Genomic DNA, 20,513 nt, shown 5'->3' on the forward strand with positions numbered 1-20,513 from the left:
TGCATTATTCTTATTTCTTACGGAATATAGCATTCTTAATATAACTCATCCATATATATATATATATATATATATATGTGTATGTGTGTGTGTGTGTGTGTGTGCGCGCGCGCGCGCGCGAGAGAGAGAGAGAGAGAGAGAGAGAGAGAGAGAGAGACATCATGTAGTGCCTAAGTATTAGGTAGTATGTAGTACTAATTCTTGACCACACATTTATCCATGTGGTGCACCAGGATTGTGACACGTGGCGAATGGTCTCCAAGGCATTCATAGGCAAAATTCACGCAGGGGTAAAATAGAAATAAAAAATTTGGATATTAAAAAAAAATTATTTATTTTTGGTTGGTTTTTTTTAAAATTTTCTGAAGCTAACATGTTTTCGATACATAAGTTTTCAAACGAAAATGCATAACATTACATACAAAAATGCATAACATTGTATACGAAAATACATTGCATTTTGTGATCGATCTAATATTTCTCACCACCCAACCCCACCCCCCACCCGGTCAATTTTTTTTTTGCATAACTTAGCATACAAAAATGCATTTGTATAAACACGAAAACGCATAACCATTTGTATTGTGTTGGTTGTGAATTCGAATTCAAGTTTTAAAACTCCAATTGACAACCAAAGCTTGCTATTTAGTTATGAATTCTAGTTTTAAAACTCGAATTCACGACTATCACTAGTTTTAGTTGTGAATTAATCAAGTTTTAAAATTCGAATTCAGAACTGAATAACTAATGTTGGTCGTAAATTAAAGTTTTAAAGCTTGAATTCACAATTAAAAATAGTGTTGGACGTGAATTCGAGTTTTTAAACCTTAAATCATGACCAACACTAGCTATTCAGTTATGATTTCGAGTTTTAAAGCTAGAATTTACAACTAAGAATAGTTTTGGTTGTGAATTCGACTTTAATGCTCAATTTTTAAATGTTTCATTTGAAAGGTAAAATTGTAAGTGTGATCAATTTTTAAATTATTTTTTATATTACTGAACAATTTTTAATTTTACTATTCTAAAATGGTCTTTTTTAAAATCCACTCCAAAATATATTGTAACCATGCATCTCACACGAGTGCATACTAATTCATAAGTTTTGGAGTGTTGGTTGAAATATTCTATTCTTTTATACCCTAAAATACTTTAGTTAAATAGTCATAACTTTTGTTAGAAACACTACTTTGTAAGTTTGTAACTCCATTTGTTTTAGTCGAAATTAGACTCGTATGATTTCTTTTATTCTTTTGAGGTGAGACTCGTGTGATTTCTAATGATTTATAATGGGAAATAATCACAATTTTTGTTATTAATATTATTTTTAAATATTTAAGAAAGTGTAAATCAAGCATAGGGCATGGTTAGGCTACAAATTTATATTAAAATAGGACTTACTAATAATGAAAATATATTGAATTATATGTGTAACATGATCAATTTGATTTGAAAAATGATGAATTTAAAAATAAAAAATCACCCCCTCAAGAGATTCAGACCCAGTATGATAAATTTATTCAATAAATTGATAAATGTAATACAGACATTAATTTTTAATCTAAAAACTATAAATAATTAATAATTTATATTTTAAAATATTTTTTTATTATATTCAATCCCACTAAACAAACGTATGTAATTCCGATAAACACCCTTATGATTTTTTTTTGAGAGAATAAACCCTTATGAGTTATGATTAAGAAAACAAAAAAAAACCTTAAGAAATAAAAAACTATGGCCCAAGTTCAAGATGTCGAGGCTGAGGCCCAATCTCAAATTAGTTTTCAAGTTTATACGACAGATAATCTCTCTCAAATTATAAAATCCCCAAAAGCTTCTATTGACTGTCCCCCAAAACCCTAGCAAAATCTCCGCCGCTCCGCCGCCGCAATGGGTCGCGTCCGCACGAAGACAGTGAAGAAGTCCTCCCGGCAGGTGATTGAGGGACACTACCCGAAGATGACCCTTGACTTCCACACCAACAAGAAGGTTCTAGAAGAGGTAGCCATAATCCCGTCGAAACGCCTCCGCAACAAGATCGCCGGTTTCTCGACCCATCTGATGAAACGGATCCAGAAAGGACCCGTCCGCGGTATCTCGCTGAAGCTGCAGGAGGAGGAGCGGGAACGCCGAATGGACTACGTGCCCGATGAATCGGCGATCAAGGTCGATAGGATCGAGGTTGATCAGGATACCGTCGATATGTTGGAGTCGCTCGGCATGAAGGATCTGCCAGGTATTGAGATCAGAGTGGATCAGCATCAGGGTGCTATCGCCGTCGCGCCGCAGATCAACTACGGCCGTTCCGCCGCCAGGAGATATTGAGAGATGTGAGGCCTCTTATTTTTTTTTTAGTTTAGTTATATTATTTTTTTTAAGCGGATTTTTGCCGGTTTTGATGAAAAATTAAGTTTTTTTTTTGGTGATTGAGATTCTGCGTGAATTTGAGAGTACCTTTTATGTGATACCATATTTCAAATTTATAGCATATTTCGTATAATTGGTCGTGGTAATGAGTTTTATAGTTCTAGTGTGTGTATTTATGTTCTTTGCCATCAGCATGATTGCACGTTGATCAAAATTATGATATTCTCTAAGATTTTGATATTGCAATATGATCATATAAAGTTGATCAAAATTATGATATTCATCTGCAGATGTATTTTCCGTGGCATACTATTACTAGTTGCCATGAATCCGTCAAACCGTGATGTATGAAAATAAGGCATACTTGTTTTTTAATTGTTTGTTAGTTAGATGTACATGTTTCTTCCTCTTAATTTGAATGCATAAACAACCCATGCAAAACATACGCGAGTGATGGACACTGTAAATCGATTTGTTTGGCAAACCAACTTCTACATGTTTCAGAATTTTTGGTACGTGACCAATTGCTTCGACCATTTCTTCAATAATTAATTTATGTAGTCACATTATTGCTAGCTATAAATTAGTTAAATAGATAAAAAAAATATTAGTTTATTTTTTAAAATAAATAAAAATTAGTTTTATTGAATTGTCTACATTATAGTTACAATGTTTTGTACTAATTTTTATTTTATTATTTTAAATAAAAAATACAAAAAAACTACTCTCTATGTCCACAATATTATTGTCATTTTTGATCCGTCTATAATATCATTGTTCCTTGCATTTATATTAGTAATGTCCACAAACTCCACCCATAATAATAGTGGGGTCCAAACCCTACTCATAACTACCAACTACTATCAATTATTATCCACAATTTTTCTTAAAACTCATATACACACTATTATCAACTATATTCACCATTTTTTTTAAATTCGTGTCGTCCACAAAGTGGCAATAATATTATGGACGAACAAAAGTTTACATACATAACAGTGCATAGATAACGATTTTTTTCAAAAACTGTTATGTATGAGCGCACTTTTAAGAATAGATAACGGTTTTGGAAAAATCCGTTATCTATGTAGTGTTGTCTATATGCATAGATAACGGTTTGAACAAATGCGTTATGTTTTTGCGTTATCTATTAGTTGCATACATAACGGTATTACAAAACCGTTGTGCCACCGTTATCTATGACCATCTTTTATAACGGTTTATTCATAACGTTAAAGAACCGTTATGTATAAGAGTCATTTACAACGGTTTTTGAACCGTTATGTATGAGCGTCTATAAAAATTGTTATGTATAATTTTTTTATTAATTTTTTAAATATTATATTATATTATATTAAAAATAACAAATAAATTGTTTATCCTAAAATCTGAATTTATTCCTAGATATAGATTTTAAAAAATAAAAAAATCATAACATTTTTTTTGTTTTATCATTAAGTAACACTTATATAAAATCTAAATTAGAAATCTAAATACCAAAAATTGAATATTAAAAGTGAAAAAAGAGAAAAAAGAAAAAGAAAAAAAAGGAATAGATTTTATTTAGAAAATTTAGAAATTAACCCCAAAACTACAAGCCCTAGTTTGTTCGTCCTCCCTGTCTCCTCCCTGTCTCTCGACTCTCTCTCTCTCCCCTCTCGACTCCGTCGCCGGCGCCGCTGCCCCACGCCGGCCCGTCGCCGCCCACCCTCAGTTGCTGCCCCGCGCCCTAGTTCTTCTCTGTTCGATTGGTCGAGCCCTAGTTCTTCTCTGTTCGGTACAACCCAGCCGTCGCCATCTCAGGGAGACCGGCGAGCTACGCGACCTAGAGCCCGCCCATCGTTGCTGGTGGTCCGAGGATCGACGAGCCGATGGTGTTCTACGGCCGGTTCTCTTCTCAACTCCACATAATCGAGGTAGGAAAGGGGGAAAGCCCTAATTCTCCGATTTGCAATCGAGAGCGGATGAGGTTGATAATTGGGCGTTGAACAAGAGTTTTGCCCCTTCTCCCTCTCTCTACCTCCTCTCTGTGCCGCCTTTGTCTCCGGCAAGCAGCCGCTAGCCGCCACCTTCTCCAGCCTGGCGTCGCCCCCCATCCCCATCACCTCTCTTTCGCTTCCACCACCACGGTATACTCTCTCTCTCTCCATTTTCTATATGTATTTCTATCTTTGCGTAATTTTTGAATTTGGGCAGAGCAACCTTCGTCGTCGGCTCAGCGCCCACCACCGCTCCAATCGCACCACCACTACCCCTGGCCTCTGACTCCGACAACAGTCGCCCTCATTCTTCAGGTAACAACTAAATGAAATTGAAGAGTGCATTAGGTAGCAAATTTTAGGGCATTTTGGACTCGAATTTTAGGGATTTATGGCTTGAATTTTCGCTAGTTTTTTTTTTCTTGTTTCAGTTCATCTCATCTTTTTGTTCTTGGTTATTCTGAATTGAAAATATTGAACACTGCTTTCTGAAAAGAAGTATGTGAATGTTGCTTTGTTTTCTGGAAAGAAGTATGTGAATGTTGCTTTGTGTGTTTGATTTCTGAAAAGAAGTATGTGAATGTTGCTTTGTTTTCTTGGTTATTCTGAATTGAGAATATTGAACACTGCTTTGCTTTCAGGTAACAACTAATGAGGTATGTGAATGTTGCTTTGTTTTCTCTTTTGGTGATTAGTTTCGCGGACGCGTGACTGGAAATTTGTGTGTTTGATGAGTAGATATTGAGAAATTGGGATCAGATAGTGGAGTGTGAAGATGAGTGAAGGCAAGAAGTATCAGCTGGGGACGATTAGAGCGTTGAGTCTTTCAGTGGTTTCATCTGTTTCGATCGTGATATGCAACAAGGCACTCATTAGCACTCTTGGCTTCACTTTTGGTGAGATTTCGACGGACCTGATTCATCAACTTATTGTTAAGTGAGCTTTAGCTGCGCTGCTAAGCCTGTCCAAATACTTTCTTTTGTATGTTCTGTTCTAGCTCCTATTCAGAAATTGCTTCTATTTTTTACTTCTATTGGCTATTGTGCAATTCGATATTCACAATTCACCTGTAGTACACAATCTATGTAGTGAAATTTCTCCCATAGTCCCATGAAGGTTGTGTTGACTTTCATTTGTATTATGATAGTGTAGTCAAACCCAGATATTTCAGTTCGTGAAAATGATGTACCAAAGTTTATTATCCGTCTTATTAATAGCGAAAGATCAAATTTAACACTTGTTGCTTCTTCAAGTTATATGGGAGGATATTAAACATTTAACAATAGCATTTGGAATTAAAGGTGGGAAAGGGTTAGATAAATGGTGGTGGCCTCTTTAGTTGTCTTTCTTAAAACATCTTGCCACACTTAGAAACCGAGCTCATTCTAATTTATTGCTAATTGTATGAAATTTGATGACATTGTGTTTTGGGTGGACTAAAAATTCTCTCTTTTTTCAGCCATTATACTAATAACACAATCTTGGCTATCTATTATTGCACATGTGATATTTGAAATTTATTCAATGCCCCTATTCTCTCTTTTTTCAGCCATTATACTAATAACACAAAATGTCTTGATTGATGCCCATATATTCAATGTTCACAGGGTTGTGTTTTTAAGCATGTTTAATCATTGAACTCCAAAGTAGATTGTTTCATGTCTGTTTTTAAGCATGAATAGTATGGAAATACATCTAGTTGATAGTTGATACTAACTTTGTGATGCTTCCAACATTTTGCTACTATGACACTAGTTAGACTTAAGAGTCAGTTGTTGACTTTGATGGATGAGCTTGCTTGCAATTTCAATTTAAGACTTTAGTGTTGCTTGCATGTGATGGGCTTGAAGCTCTGAACAGACTGAAGTAATATAATTATTCATTAATTGCTTGGCGTCTATATTGTTTGTTTGCTAGGGGATTAGAGCAGGTGGGAACTCAGATTTCAGTGATGAAATGGGCAAGGAACTTAGCCAAATGAGTGCGGCAGTTGGGCTAAGGTGATTTTCGTGCCCAATCTCTTTTTTGTTGTTTGCTTTTTAGATTAAATGTGCCTTATACTTCATGTATCCATCTATGTCTTGCATGCTGCCATATGTTTGAGACAACTGGCTTTCAAAAAATGTAGAGGCCCGAACTCCTAACAACTAGATTGCCACTAATATCTGGAAAAGGCATTAACATATGAATGGCAATATGGCTTGTGAAATAAGTGTAGGTGTTCATGGCTAGCTTGAACCTTATGTAGTTAATTGCTCAGTGCATGCTTCTATTTCAATTACCAGGTGAAACTCTTACGCATGTTTATATTTCAATGGAAGCATCACTTTCATCTCCATCATTGCAGCTATCATCTCAGATCTATTTGTTGGCTGCTTCTCTATCATCTGCTTTTTCTCTCATCTCTTTCCTGGAAGATCTTATACTCTTGTGAAAAAAAAGGAAAGAAATAATTAATGCAGGGAGTAGTGCTACTATTAAGTGCAGCAGTGAGCCATTTGTTGCAAAAGTGTTTTGGTGTAACTGTAGGTTCTTGAACCGGGCAGCGCTGAAGAGACTAGAAGAGTTTGGAATAGAAGGTTCCATGATAAGTCCATGGAAAAGATGCTGCTATTCTTGTCCCTGGTGATGTAGTTTGTATAAAATTGTATAAAATTGGGTGAAATTAAGAAGCTGGTACTTGTATGGTGGGAGAATTGTTAGACAGAAATGTATGTGAAACATGTATTAACAGGCAACTTGTGTAGCTCGAATTGTTGGATGCTATGTTATATATGCTAATATTATCTTGTCAATGTTATTTTATTATTTGAATTTTTTTATTGATTTTTAGATATACATAAAAGGAAAAATTAAGAATAAATAAAAAAATATGCGAAAAACTGTCATCTAATACATACAAAACCGTTATCTATGTCTTACAAAGATAACAGTTTAAACCGTTATAAAAAGTATAAAAAACTGTTATCTATAATATGAGAAAAAAGAAATATTATATAATACATAACAGATTAATTCTAATACATAACAGTCGAAAACCGTTATAAAAAGTATAAAAAACTGTTAACTATAATATGAAAAAAAAATATATTATGGAATAGATAACGGATAAATTACAATACATAACAGTCGAAAACCGTTATGTATAATCAATATAGATAACGGTTTTATAACCGTTATGTATGTGTGGTTGTACTGTTATCTTTTCCCTTCATAGATAACGGTTTTTAAACCGTTGTGTATGACATATATCATAGATAACACCACTATACACAACGGTTTTTTTGCTCATAGATAACGAAAAAAATCCGTTATCTATGAGCGTTTTTCTAGTAGTGATAGTAAAATACTCTATTTTTTTTAACTATCCTAAGGCATATTCTTTCACACATTTGGTTGCCACCATTGCCAACATTTTCCTATTGTTGCATTTGGGCGACGAAACCTTAGGATCGTTGACGAAGTCGTCATTTAGCTTCGTGCAAATAAAAGTCCTGTATCCATAACTATACTAATTAGTACAAAGTCCAAGGTCGAATTCACAAAGAACTGATTGTAATTCCTTCGGTCAATGTGTCACTAAAAAGGGGTTGATTTTGGTATCCTGCTTTGGCTACACTCGTGGGCAAACGAATAATGAAAACTAAACTGAAATAACAAACGTGAACTGGTCAAATGACAAAACAAACCTGACTTGGACTTGACTTGTTAAACATTAACTTCACTTGGTCATAAGTGCGAACATTTTCACCACATGCATATATCAATCGGTTATAGGCATAAGACAATGACGTCCCATTATCACGCGTCATGCACGCTACAGCCCCATGCCCAATCTTTTCTTTCAGTGTATAAGCCCTAGAAACTATCAGTTAATGGGTTTATCTATTTTGTCCATAAGCCATCCCTATGATGGCCTATCGCTTGAAAGGGTTATGCATGCCCAGAATGCATTAAGATTTAGAAAGACCCAATTCGACCTCTTATATGGACTTAACCAAAAGTCACGACTCCAACACCAGTTGTACTCTTTGGAGGCTGAAATTCATTTCGCCTTGTGCCCAAAGGATACTTTGTGGTCAAAAACCCTTAATCAATTAGTGATCAGTTAATTAATCAAGTTGCTCAAACCCTTTTAAATCAAACCTAGTGTGTCGAGAACATATTCATGCAATTCTTAAGCCCAATTAGACCTCTCGAGTTTATGTGTTCATGCTTAAATCATCTTGCCCCAAATCAGGTTAAATACCTCTTGGTAAAGGATATTTTTCTTTTGAGTTCTCGGATGCGGCGGATTTTGCTTATGCGAATGCTCGGGTTTATTGGCGCCTTCGCAAAGGGATTTTTCGTCTTCAAGCCTGGACTCCGTTTTTTGATCCCTGTAATGTCACTTCCACTTTGGCACAGGTTTGGCTCCGTATCTTTCATCTTTCTCATGAATTTTGGCACTCGGAAGTTATTGTTGGAGTGGCTCGACATGTTGGAGTTCCGATAACCATTCACGACATCTCTATCGGTGCTACGGTGGGCCATTTTGCTCGGGCGCTGGTTGAGTTAGATGTTACAGGACATATTTCTAATTCTTTGGAAGTCAAGTGTGGCAATAGTAGGTTCGTTGTTGAATTTGGATATGAGAATTTACCCTATTTCTACAATGTTTGCAAAATCATGGGACATGCGACTAATGCTTGCAGGAAAACTCAAGAAGAGAATGATGTTTCCAAACAAGAAGAACGATCGAACCAGGACACCAGTTTTTCCTTAGCTTAAGGTCACAAGCCTAATAATCAAAGCAACTGGCGACAGTTCAACGGCAAAATCAATCGAAGAACATTTTTTGGGTCTTTTCTAATGAATCTCTGTGGGATGATGATATGGATATCATCCCTGAAAATGAGGTTGTGCGTGATATGTCCACCCATCTGGATGAAAATGCTCTAATCTTTTCAACAAAGCCGTCTGAGGACTTTTCTCATACAGTTGGTGGGCAGGGAATTTCTTGTGTTTCAAAACCTCTGGTGGAGTTTCAATCATCTCAACTGACGGACGCTAAGATGGAAAGCTGTAATCATATTGTTACTTATATTCCAGCTAAGATGGAAAGCCGTAATCATATTAGTGCCATGGTTGTTTCGGACTTAGCTGCTATACCGATCTCTATGGTAAATTCCTCTCAAACCTTTCAGCAAGCACACGACGGGTCTTCAGAATTTGCAACGCCTCCCCTATAGATGGATCAGAGTGATAAACATGGTGTTAATGAAGGTTCGATGCAGCGTAACCTATCTTGTGGGAAGCCTCTTACTAAGCCGTTGCCTAAGAATATTGCGGTTGGTTTAAAACTATCTTCGGATTTTCCTCAAACACATGGAGGGAGCCCTCCTATTATTCCTGCCAGGGCCGCACGTCGTCCTTGCAGTGTGATTCTCCCCATCTGAAGACGATTGCCCGTGTTTCTCAGTCGGGACCTTGTAATCTCCTTTCGGAACAGGCTGACACTAATAGATATAATTATGTTCATTTCCAAAGATCTTCCTCGAGTGGAAATATTGTTATTGGTTATGATGCTTCCAAGGTCACTGGTAGTGTTTCTCACAAGCATTCTGTGGAGGTTCGGCTTTCTGCTCATGACTCTAATAAGTTAGAGAATGTGTCGCGGGGTTCTTTTCCGGAGAAGATTGAAAAAGTTATTCGTGATAGAGTGACAGTGCAGCCTTTTGCCATAACTAGGAATAATTCCTAGGCTCTTTCTGCTATGAATAACGTTGTCTCCCAAAGGTGGTTGGAGATGGTGGATGAGGAAGATCCTTCTTTGGAGGAGAATGAACCGGTTCTGTTTTCATGAATTGCTTATCATGGAATATTCGTGGGATCCACGGCTCAAAATTTACTTCGTCGCTATTGCTTCGATTACAAACCAATCATTTTGGCCCTTTTTTAACCTAAAACTAATTTTGATAATGTTCCGGCGTCACTTTAGCATTCGCTGAATATGGTTCTGGTCCATTAAAATGTTCATCACTCCATGTCCTCTAATATTTGAATTTTCTCGGCTTCTTCTACGACTGCTTAGGTTCTTCACTCGTCGGATCAGGTGGAGGTGATCTCCTTTAGCTTTTGCCGCCAGGACCTTCACGACGGCTTTTATTCATGATCACTTCTGCCATTAATGATGGCTATCTGGCGTGTATGAGAATGTCGAGTAGGGATTTATTTTCTTCGCATCTCCTTTATGCGGATGATGTGCTCCTTTTCTGTAGGGCCACTGCGCGTAACAGCATCGCGATTGACTCTATTTTGGATATCTATGGTAGTGTCTCTGGTCAGTTTTGTAATAGAGGAAAGTCCTCGGTTTTCCTTTGTAAGGGTGTTTCTTGCGGGCTTCGTATCCAGCTCCTAAATATTCATTGGTTTCTCTCAGACCACTGCTCATTTCATCTATTTGGGCGTCCCTATTTTTGCAGGTAAAGCTTTCGCGACGTGCCTTATGGGTATTAAGGATCACATTATGGGGAATTTTACTCGTTGGAAAGGTCATCATCTCTCGATGGCTGGGCGTATGTGCTTGGTCTCCTCTGTGGTTCACAGTGCTGCCACTCATAGCATGCTTGTCTATCGCTGGCCGACTAGGCAACTCAATGAGTTGGACAAGGCTTGTCGCAACTTCATTTGGACTGGAGATGCTAGACGCTCTCACTCGTCGGTCAGCTGGACGAAAGTTTGCAAGCCTAAGTTTGCAGGGGTTTGAACGTCCATTCTTTTTCTACTATTAATGAGAGCTATATGTTACGGCTCGGTTGGCTGATCATGCACTCTTCTTCACTGGGTTTTTTCTCTTTTCTGGCATCGTTACCTCACCCTGCAGTTGCATCCTCGTTCTCGTTGGGCCTCTTCTACTGTTTGGAAAGGCGTTCGCAGTACGATTGAAACTTTGAGAGATGACTCCTTCTGCTCCATGGGAAATGTCTCCTCGGTTTTATATTGGCTGGACAATTGGATGGGTTACAAAATCATGGACCATCTGAAGTTTCCGGCCTATATTCATCCATACCTCATGCACACTGTGGTTGATTATTTAGTCGAGGGAGTTTGGCATCTGACCATGGGTTTCACGGAGCCTTACCCGGAGATTGCTTATGATATTATTACTACCCCTATTAGTCAATCGATAGACTCTAGAGCTTGGGTTCACAATGATTTTGGTTTGGTCACTGCTACTTCGGCTAGGCGCCATCTTCTAGCTAGTGACAATTTGGTGGATTGGGGCTCTTGGATTTGGGCAAGTCATATCCCTGTTCGCCATACTTTGGTTCTTTGGCGTTAGTTGTGGGACAGGTTGCCGACTCAAGATATTCTTCAGAGACAAGGTGCGATTGGTCTGAATATGTGCTGCCTTTGCAAGGAGGATATGGAAACGATAGATCATCTCTTTTGGTAGTGTTCCTTCACGGCTCACATCTGGAATGGAGTTTTTAGCTGGTTCAGATGTTCTCTTGCCCATGTTTCTAATAAGAGGGACTTAATTAAGTTCGCCATGCTTTATGGTGGCAGCGCTCAGCTTAAGAACCTTTGGTGCATGGCATTCATGGCTACGATTTGGGGGATCTCGAATGTGTGCAATAAGGTGGTTTTTTGAGGATATGCTCGCGTCGCATCATTATCTATTTTCTCTCATCAAGGTCGCCATTAAGGAAGCTTCTCAGTTTAACATTGGCTCTATATCTAATTCAGTCGATGAGCTCTTGATTCTTAGGTCCGTGGGGGTTACTGGTGTTCCGCGTCGACCTATAACTACTATTGAGGTGATTTGGCATCGTCTGGTGTGTCCTTGGATTAAGCTTAACATCGTTGGTTCGGTGAGAGGGGAGCTGGCGGCCATGCACTATGGGGGTGTGTTTAGAACAGCTGCCAATGTGGTCCTATGTTTCTTTCATTTTTCTCACGGTCCTGGTAACGCTTTTGAAGTGGAGTTGCTTGCTCTTATTACGAGTTTGGAAGGTGCTTTTCAGCGGCATTAGAACAATATTTAGGTTGAATCCGACTCAATATTTGTGGTCAATTTTCTTCAAGCTCGTTAGCGCATGTTCTTTGGCGGTATAAAAACCGTTCGGCTAAGATTCTTGAGCTTCTTCCTGGCCTTAGTATTTAGGTTTCGCATATTTATAGAGAAGGTAATAGGGTTGCAGACTTTTTGGCTTCCTCTATGCAGTACGATGGATGGTGGAATGCGGACATCCCGGAGATCTCTAGCCTGGTTCACGATGATGTGATTCGTTGTTTCTGTCGTGTGGCATAGCGGCGCGGTCGGGTTTGGAACGCGAGGCTGAGGTTTTTCAAGGTTCCCAGTGCGCTGGGCCCTGCCCCTCTTTTGGCGTTTTCTTTGGGTTGCCTCGTTCCACATGGTCTGTTTTATCAGCCATGTGTTTATTTGTTTGTTTCTCTGCTTTTTTGTTTGGTTTTCCGTCTTTATGCTGTTTTTTCTTGTCCTCTGTTTGTCTAGTTTCCAGGGGCCGGGGCTTTCTAGGGACAATGGTTCAGCCGAAGTTTCTAAAAAAGTCCTACTTTCGCCCTTAGCCAGAGTTGTTCTTGTCTTTGTTAGACGAGCACTCTTTTTCCTGCTTAAGGTGTTTCCCTTCGGGGTTTACTTAAGCTAGGTTTTAACGAGGCCCGACCCTGAGTCTGCGCTTTTTGCTTTCAAAGGTTTGTTGGTGTTTCTTACGTTTTAATAAAATTTCTATTTCAGCAGAAATAACATAACAAAATACTTGAAAGAAATCACACTGAACTGAAAAGGAAAAATACTTAAATTGAAAGAGTACTTACGACTAAAGTGTCGTCTAAAATATAAACAGAAACTGAAATACTTATGCCACAGACGGGCGTAGTTTGCTTTCCTCGCTATCTCTTGAAATTACAACAAAATAGAACTTTGGTCACTAAATGGTTACCATCAGGTGAGAAGCCTTTAGGTATTAATAGGTGCGATTAGGGCTCTAGAACGCCCAACCCATAAAGAGTCGGCTGGAGCAAGGAGTCTCACGATTCATCCATATTTTCAGGCCTAATCTTGAAGATTCAAATCCTTGTAGATAGGGTAGAGGTTTAACCTTATCGGCCTCTTCATGGATGCCCATCACCTTCTGTCCGGATCAAGTGCCCTACATGTCAATCCTACCTCGTTCGTCTGTTGTGTTATCTTCTGCCCCAGACCTTCCGTCCAATGCATACTGGATCCCGTACGGTACTATGTGCAAAGGGTCGATTCACTTGGCCACCTTTACTTCAGACTTTTTTTCTTCAATTCCGGTTGCCTTATGCCACAAACGCCTCTGTTTCAGTTCTATGCCTCTTTCACGGAATGCGGCAACATTATGCCCTACCTGCACATTATGCCCAATAAATGGGCTCTTCTCCGAATTATGCCATCCCAGGCACAGGACACTGACAAAACAAAAGAAAAAGGACTCAATCTAGACCTAAAACAAACATAAAATGAGCACAAATATGGACTTATCAATCGTACATGACAAAAATGTTCTCTGACTCAATGATCAATGGTGGGAAATTCTCCATATCCATAGCCTTTTGTTGCTAATTATCTCCATGAGCAGAATTTTGAAGTTGGACATGCCGATTTTTCGTGCTCACGTTGTCCAGTGTAACATAGCAAAGATCCAAATACCTCATCGTCCTCGTTAGCAGATTCAATCGAGAGATGGAGAACTAGGGTTTGAGACGAGAGAAAACGGTGCTGAATGAGCAACCAGCATATTAGGGTTTTAGAAGAATCGCGTGTGGGAGTGTGAGTAATGGGTTAGATAGGAGAGCCAAATGATAATTGGGCTAATTAACAGAAAAAAAACCCCAATTAGGGATTAAAGTGCTTAATTTTTATTAAAAAAGAAAACTATTCAAAATAGTTGATATGGTAAAACAGAAATATGATTCAAGATAATTGGGACGGAGGAAGTATTTCTTTGTGTCTGATTCATTTATCCTCTCTTCGTCCCAATTCAGTATGCCATAAGGCCTAAATACGAATATTAAGAAATGAATAGTTTATAATAAAACATGAAAGATAAAGTAGCTTTTTTTTAGTATAATTTTGTGAAAAAGTATGAGAGAAAGAAATGAGGATTTTTCAAGTGAAAGAAAAGATAATTTTATGTGGGCCACGACTGTTGAGAAATGAAAGATATATCCAATCCTTGTGTTTTGATGATACCAAAACTGTTAGAAGGTACTTTCTAGCTAGAGGTTATCTTTCTGGACTTAAATGTTTTAGTCCCTCCAAGTAGCTAGATCAAGACTAAAGTTTCCAACACTAAAGATGACAACTTAACAGAAGAATCCTCGAGTAATTGGAAGCAGTTCCACTGAAGACAAGTGCAGTCACACTGAAGACTTTGACGGACTAAAGCAAGAAAGGATGTCTTCCAGCCACGCAGACAGAGTCCAAGACACGCCACATTTAATGCTCGAAATCAATGCATTGATTGCAAAGGACAGAGTTCTCCTTGTGTATAAAAGTCTGCAACATCTCCTTGAGAGGACAGGAAAACCTTCTCTCCACTCATCAAATGGAGAATAAAGACAAAAGAACCTGAGCTGACTTGGACTACATCTCACAACTGTAGGATTTGAAGATGGGATCTCCACCAACTGATCTATTCTTTAGAACTACCTATAAATAGCTCAAAATGAGAGGTTCATGGAACTCAACTCACAGCTCGATCAACTTCGTCTCAGAATTGCCTCCTTGGTCACCGGAAATAATGTAAACCAAATGATAGGGAGTGCTCTTCACACCTTTATCGAGCAAGAAATTCAGCCAGTACATGAGAAACTGCACATTCTAGATCAAAGAGTCATCGATCTTCATCAAATGATTGATCATGATGGTGCAAACACTGTTCGAAGAAAGCTCAACACCCATTGGGATCATATGGGTCATCTTTTTGATGATGCCAAAAAGGGGGAATGATAATATGAAGGATATCATCCAACCCGAGCTAATCAAGAGGTTGAAGAATTCATGGAGTCTATCCAGGCCAAGATCAGAATCAAAGATAAAGAAAAATCTGCAGTCTCCTTCACAGCTCCGGCCTACTAATCAACATGTCGAGATCTACTGAAGAAAAAGGCCAAGGAATGATGATGGTGTTAATTTCTCTCAGCCAAAGAGACGACTAGAACTTGGCTCGTCTATCTCTCCATTTACATTGAAGCCATTTCAAGAGCTTCAAGCCTATCGAAACTCAGGATTCTTGATATCCAATATTCATGAGAGTCAACTAAAGAACCCTGACACTTGGGTTCCAAGAGAGATAAGCGACATGCGGATCAGAATAAAGAAAATCTTCACCAAATGGTTTATTGCTGCTCAGCTCGATCAAAAGAAGCATTGCTTTGATGGTTGGAGATACTTCATGAGAAACAGGGATGAACAAACTCAGTTCAAAGAAATTAAACAAGCAAAGAAAGCAGCTAAGATGGCGTTTATTCCTCCTTCACTGCTCAACACCGTCACACCACTAAGAAGGAAATGACACGTTGACCGTGCCATCATTGAACAAGAAGTTTGGAGCATCAATGAGATTTGGAGAATCTCTGAGAGGTCTGATCCAGACTTATATGCTCAACAAAGAAATGCTCTTTACCAACTTTACCATGTCAAACCATAAAGTTCATAAGAGTGCTTGTACTTTCACCTTAGGCAGTGTCTTTATTTATCTGCTAAGTGCATTGTACTCATCATTTCAAACTGATACATCATCAGTTCTTGATTCTTATATGAAGTATTTTCTCTCTCATACTTCACCTTTTGACAACAACTTATTGTCAGAATTTTGATATGATATTACCCTAATTCTTGTATCATATCTTGTTGAGTTGAGCTATTTACAGGGAAGAACTTTTCTGTTAAGGGGAAACTTCAGTCCTCTATTCCTAACTGTGTTTTAGCCTTGTCTGTCATTTTTGCATATGTTCTCAGTAATCCTAGTTGGTTATTTACATAACCTTTTCCTTTTGAGAGAATAGTGATTGTAATGGAGTTCGAGACTAAGACCGAACTTAGTGGTTGTTTAGTACTAAGAAACTAAACAGATCGGTTTCCTTGGCACCAGTTAAGCCAAGATGGAGTTCAGACCAAGGGTTCTGTCTCCAAAGACCTTAGCGAGACGCTGGTTGGACACGAGTGTGTCAGGGCGTGCTAAGTGTAAGAGAAAAATCCAATTCAAAGTGGATTGGTGGGTTTGCTGTGCACCTTGAAGAAATAGCCCAGAGAAGTCAGACTAACCATCTGGCCGTGGAGTAGGAAAGTTATTTCCGAACCACGTAAAAATTCTTGTGTTCTTTATCTGCTTTCAGTTTTTCTTCGTCTGTGTTAAAACTGTTTTCAACTGAACTGGATTAACTGAAAAGTGTAACTAAGGATTTTATGAGTGACAAACCTTTTCTAAAGGCTATTCACACTAAGTTTAAATTCCGCTACTGAGTTATTAATTCAACTGATGACTCAACTGATAGTCAGTGAGATCAATAACTGTACTCTATTTTACAAACTATAGACTGAAGTCTTACGTGGATATCAGTTAAGCCAGTGCTCAACTGATGTCAAATTACTGAAGTCTCTTCAGTATCAATCTATAACCTATTTCCAACTTAAATTTGGTTAAGTTTGTTTTGATTTGCGAAAAATAGCCTACAAGTGTATTCTCCCCCCTCCCCCCTCCCCATACACCTATCCAGTCAACCCTCCGGGACCCCAACAACGGCATTTGGGGTAAATAATGACTTTTGTGGGAGTGTTTGTTATGTATGATTTTTCATTTTAATAAGTGACATGTTGAATTAGGACGTCCAAATAAGAGAAAACAAGGAAAAGGGAGAGAGAGAGGGGATGCAATATTGCATCCCGTGAATTTGTTGAAAGTGAGCTTTATCTAATTTTTTTCATTATTTGTTCGCTACTTTTTCATATTTTACTATTTAAGTATCTGGATTTACTTTCCAATTATCAATAACTTGAATTTTGTTTTTTAGAACGAGTTTTGGGTAAATTCAATTCTTTGTGTTAAGATTTTTATTAGGATTGCCATATTAAATTGCTCAAGTTCAAATCTCTAAATTAAGATTTCGATTGGCATTTGATAAAAATACATTTTGACCAAATATTCAAAATGTTTTTATAATCTTAGCTATAAATTTGGATCAAGATTTTCAATAAATTGTATAACCGAAGATTTCATTTGTTTTATATAATAAATGTAGTTATTTTTCATGATATAAAATATGTGGATATATAACTCTATCACAACATGAACAGATGTTTGATATACAAATGTTATTGTTGAACACAGTAGTCTGTCAACGGAAAAAAAATCAATAAAAAAAATCAATCTTACTACATTTATTCCCACAATTTCATATTATCTTATTTATCTATATCCAAAATTTCTTCTTCTTCTAAACCAAAATTTTGTGAGAATAAATTGATCAAGTTATGGGTATCATGGATCAAACTCTGCTTTTCAAATGTCCAACTCTCATCCCGAATCTCCTAACTTCGATCCACTAAATCCCAATTTTCCTCCTCAAAATCATAACTTCGATTATCAAAGTTCTAATTTTCTTTCCTAACATTATCTTCCACATTTAATGAAATTTTTATAGCTCCATACGAATATCAATCCAATTATCAAGACTATCAACATTACCATGCTCAACGAGTTCTATCGTCTAACTCATTAAGAAAAAATAACATAGATGTGGGAAGTAGTGATCAAGATATGCCTACTTCTAGAATAACACATTCTTTCCTAGAAATTTATTCTTGAAAAGGTCTCGAGACCACAAATCTGAACTTCGATCCACAATTCGATAAGGATAAGAATGGCATGAAGTATAAGAAGACAATGTATTCAGAGAAAGAATATGAACATCTTACAAGGTGTTGGATCGATATTATCATCGACTCGATCATCGAAAATGATTAAAAGATAGACCAAATATGAGAGAGAATTACTAAAGCCTATAACAATGGTCGCCCGAGTGGCGCTTTAGAGAGATCATCTTCATCGGTGAAAATATTTTTTTTTCAAACTTACAAAGAAAGTTAATGATTTAGTTCATGTTATCACAAGATCGCGCAAATATGGCCAAGCGGTGCAAGTGAAGCTGACATCATTAATAAAGCACAAGAAGAATATATACAGAATCATGGAACACGTGGATTTAAACATATCGGAGTGTGGAATATGCTCAAAGAATGTCCAAAATTCACACAACATCATAGTGAGGTATGGGCCTCTAAAAAGGGCAAGACTTCTACATCTAGTGCCTACACTTCCACTTCTAACCTAGATGACAATGCCGACGAACAATCCACACTCGTCTAATAGGAAATAAGGCGGCGAAGAGGAAGGTAGCGAAAGGTAAAGAAAAATCAACAGGTGAAGCCAAAGAGGTAGTAGATGCGTTTAATGCAAGAGTAATAGCAACAATGATGATGGCAAAAGAAATGAATGCTAAACAAAAGGCAAAGGAGCATAAAATTCCCATGCAAAATGCCTCGAAGATGATGGAAACTCAACTACAACTTCACTTTTAGTACTGCGCCCAAATCCAAAAGAAGTGGGATGAGGAAGAACAGTAAAAATAGTTATTATGCTAGTTTCTAGTTATTTAATGTTGTTGTGTAGTTTCTTAATTCATGCTTTCGAAATGTTTCTTTTTTATTTAATGTTGTTGTGTAGTTTCTTAATTCATGTCTTCTAAATGTCGAAAAGCACCTTGTCGGATAAATAAAGTCCTTGTTTCTTGTGAAATTATTTGTGGAATGAAGATAAACTATAATTATTTCTTGTAACTTGAAAAACATTTCTTGTAACTTGAAAACTCTACTCAAACCTTTAGTATTTCACTCAAAAAGCATTTGTGACCCACCTCCAATTGAATTAATAAATAATTTAATAATAGATCTCAAATTATAAATAATTTGGTTATAAGCAACCAAGATTAATATTAACATAGATTAAAATATCGTGATTTGAAAGAATAGAAAAGATAAAATTATTATACAATTAAGTTCCTAAATAATATATTAAATTCCTAAATTTTACCAACTTAATTCATTGGATTTGAAAGCTTTTACATTGTTCATCCATCTCCTCCATTATTTTCAACACCAAGTTAATTATCTCTTTATATAATCTTATGAATATTGAAAATTTGTAATTTCTTGCTTCACCAGCATGGACACTTTTTTTTTATCATTATTAAAAACGTAAAAAATAAAAAAACTTAGGGAACCCTTGAAAGCACAAAAGAACATACTAAGGGCCGAGTCTCATTAAAACATTTTTAAGGAAAACTCGATGGAAAAACTCTTAAAAGGGAAAAAAGAGTGCTAGTCTAAAAATAAAGTCCAAACGGGACAACCAAAAGCAAAGCAACGCCAACATGAGAGGGGAGTATTTGCTTCAGGAACTCCGACCTGACCATTGCCCCCAAGAAAATCCGGCGCCCCCTCATGAAACCAAACATAACAAACAACAGACTAAACAAAAAGAGGAAAGCAAGCTCCCCGATGTAGGAATATTAAACTTAATTAATACTCGATATGCCCGAGTATCGTCTCTTGAACTATCTAAATTCACCATACATTGATGAAACCTAGCATGCTCCTATTAATTTAATTACTGCACAGAAGAATTCAGAAATACCTGAAGAATTCTCAAGAATTCATCAATTAATTGCTGAACATGACAGAATACTTCAACGAACCGTTTGACCCCATCAAAAGATCTCAAATCGTATTTTTTCCAGAAATACAACTTCTTCCACTTTGAAATAGCTTTCCGTGGCCATCTATTTCGCCTCAATCAAAGTTTTGTAAAGGAAGTTATGGTCGTTATTAAGAGACTACCAGAAGTTGATTTCCTTCGACAATCTGACTCCAGCTCTGATCTTCTAGACTGTATCCCGCTCAATCTTCGACGTCGGATGGACGAAGATCTTCGAAGATTCCCTAGAAAAAAGTCCCACTGAATAGGCGCCACTCAACTTTCACATAAAACCTAACTTTTGTAATCTGAAATTACGTATAATTATTTTCTGTTCTAAGAGCTGCTATGTATTTATAATTATAAATACAAGATA

The 20,513-nt window shown here is 37.3% G+C and overlaps 2 protein-coding genes across 2 annotated transcripts; both read left to right on the forward strand.

Moving 5' to 3' along the window:
* Positions 1-1,728: 1,728 nt before the first annotated feature.
* LOC130996727 (40S ribosomal protein S17-2-like) lies at positions 1,729-2,516 on the forward strand. The gene has a single exon (XM_057922024.1). The coding sequence runs from the start codon at positions 1,894-1,896 to the stop codon at positions 2,326-2,328; it is 435 nt and encodes a 144-aa protein (XP_057778007.1). The 5' UTR covers positions 1,729-1,893; the 3' UTR covers positions 2,329-2,516.
* Positions 2,517-10,544: 8,028 nt separating this feature from the next.
* On the forward strand, positions 10,545-11,673 carry LOC130998464 (uncharacterized). The gene is made up of 3 exons (XM_057923884.1): positions 10,545-10,671; positions 10,814-11,091; positions 11,215-11,673. The coding sequence occupies exons 1-3, from the start codon at positions 10,545-10,547 to the stop codon at positions 11,671-11,673; spliced, it is 864 nt and encodes a 287-aa protein (XP_057779867.1).
* Positions 11,674-20,513: the final 8,840 nt, after the last annotated feature.

The sequence above is a fragment of the Salvia miltiorrhiza genome, chromosome 8 (genome assembly GCF_028751815.1).
Source record: "Salvia miltiorrhiza cultivar Shanhuang (shh) chromosome 8, IMPLAD_Smil_shh, whole genome shotgun sequence".
NCBI lineage: Eukaryota > Viridiplantae > Streptophyta > Magnoliopsida > Lamiales > Lamiaceae > Salvia > Salvia miltiorrhiza.

Bases quoted from the DNA above. Each gene is read 5' to 3' on its own strand.
- LOC130996727 (XM_057922024.1), top strand. From the start codon at position 1,894: ATGGGTCGCGTCCGCACGAAGACAGTGAAGAAGTCCTCCCGGCAGGTG.
- LOC130998464 (XM_057923884.1), top strand. From the start codon at position 10,545: ATGTCGAGTAGGGATTTATTTTCTTCGCATCTCCTTTATGCGGATGAT. The intron at 10,672-10,813 runs GTCAGTTTTGTA...CTATTTTTGCAG, and splicing joins TATCTATGGTAGTGTCTCTG to GTAAAGCTTTCGCGACGTGC. The intron at 11,092-11,214 runs GTTTGAACGTCC...CTCACCCTGCAG, and splicing joins GCAAGCCTAAGTTTGCAGGG to TTGCATCCTCGTTCTCGTTG.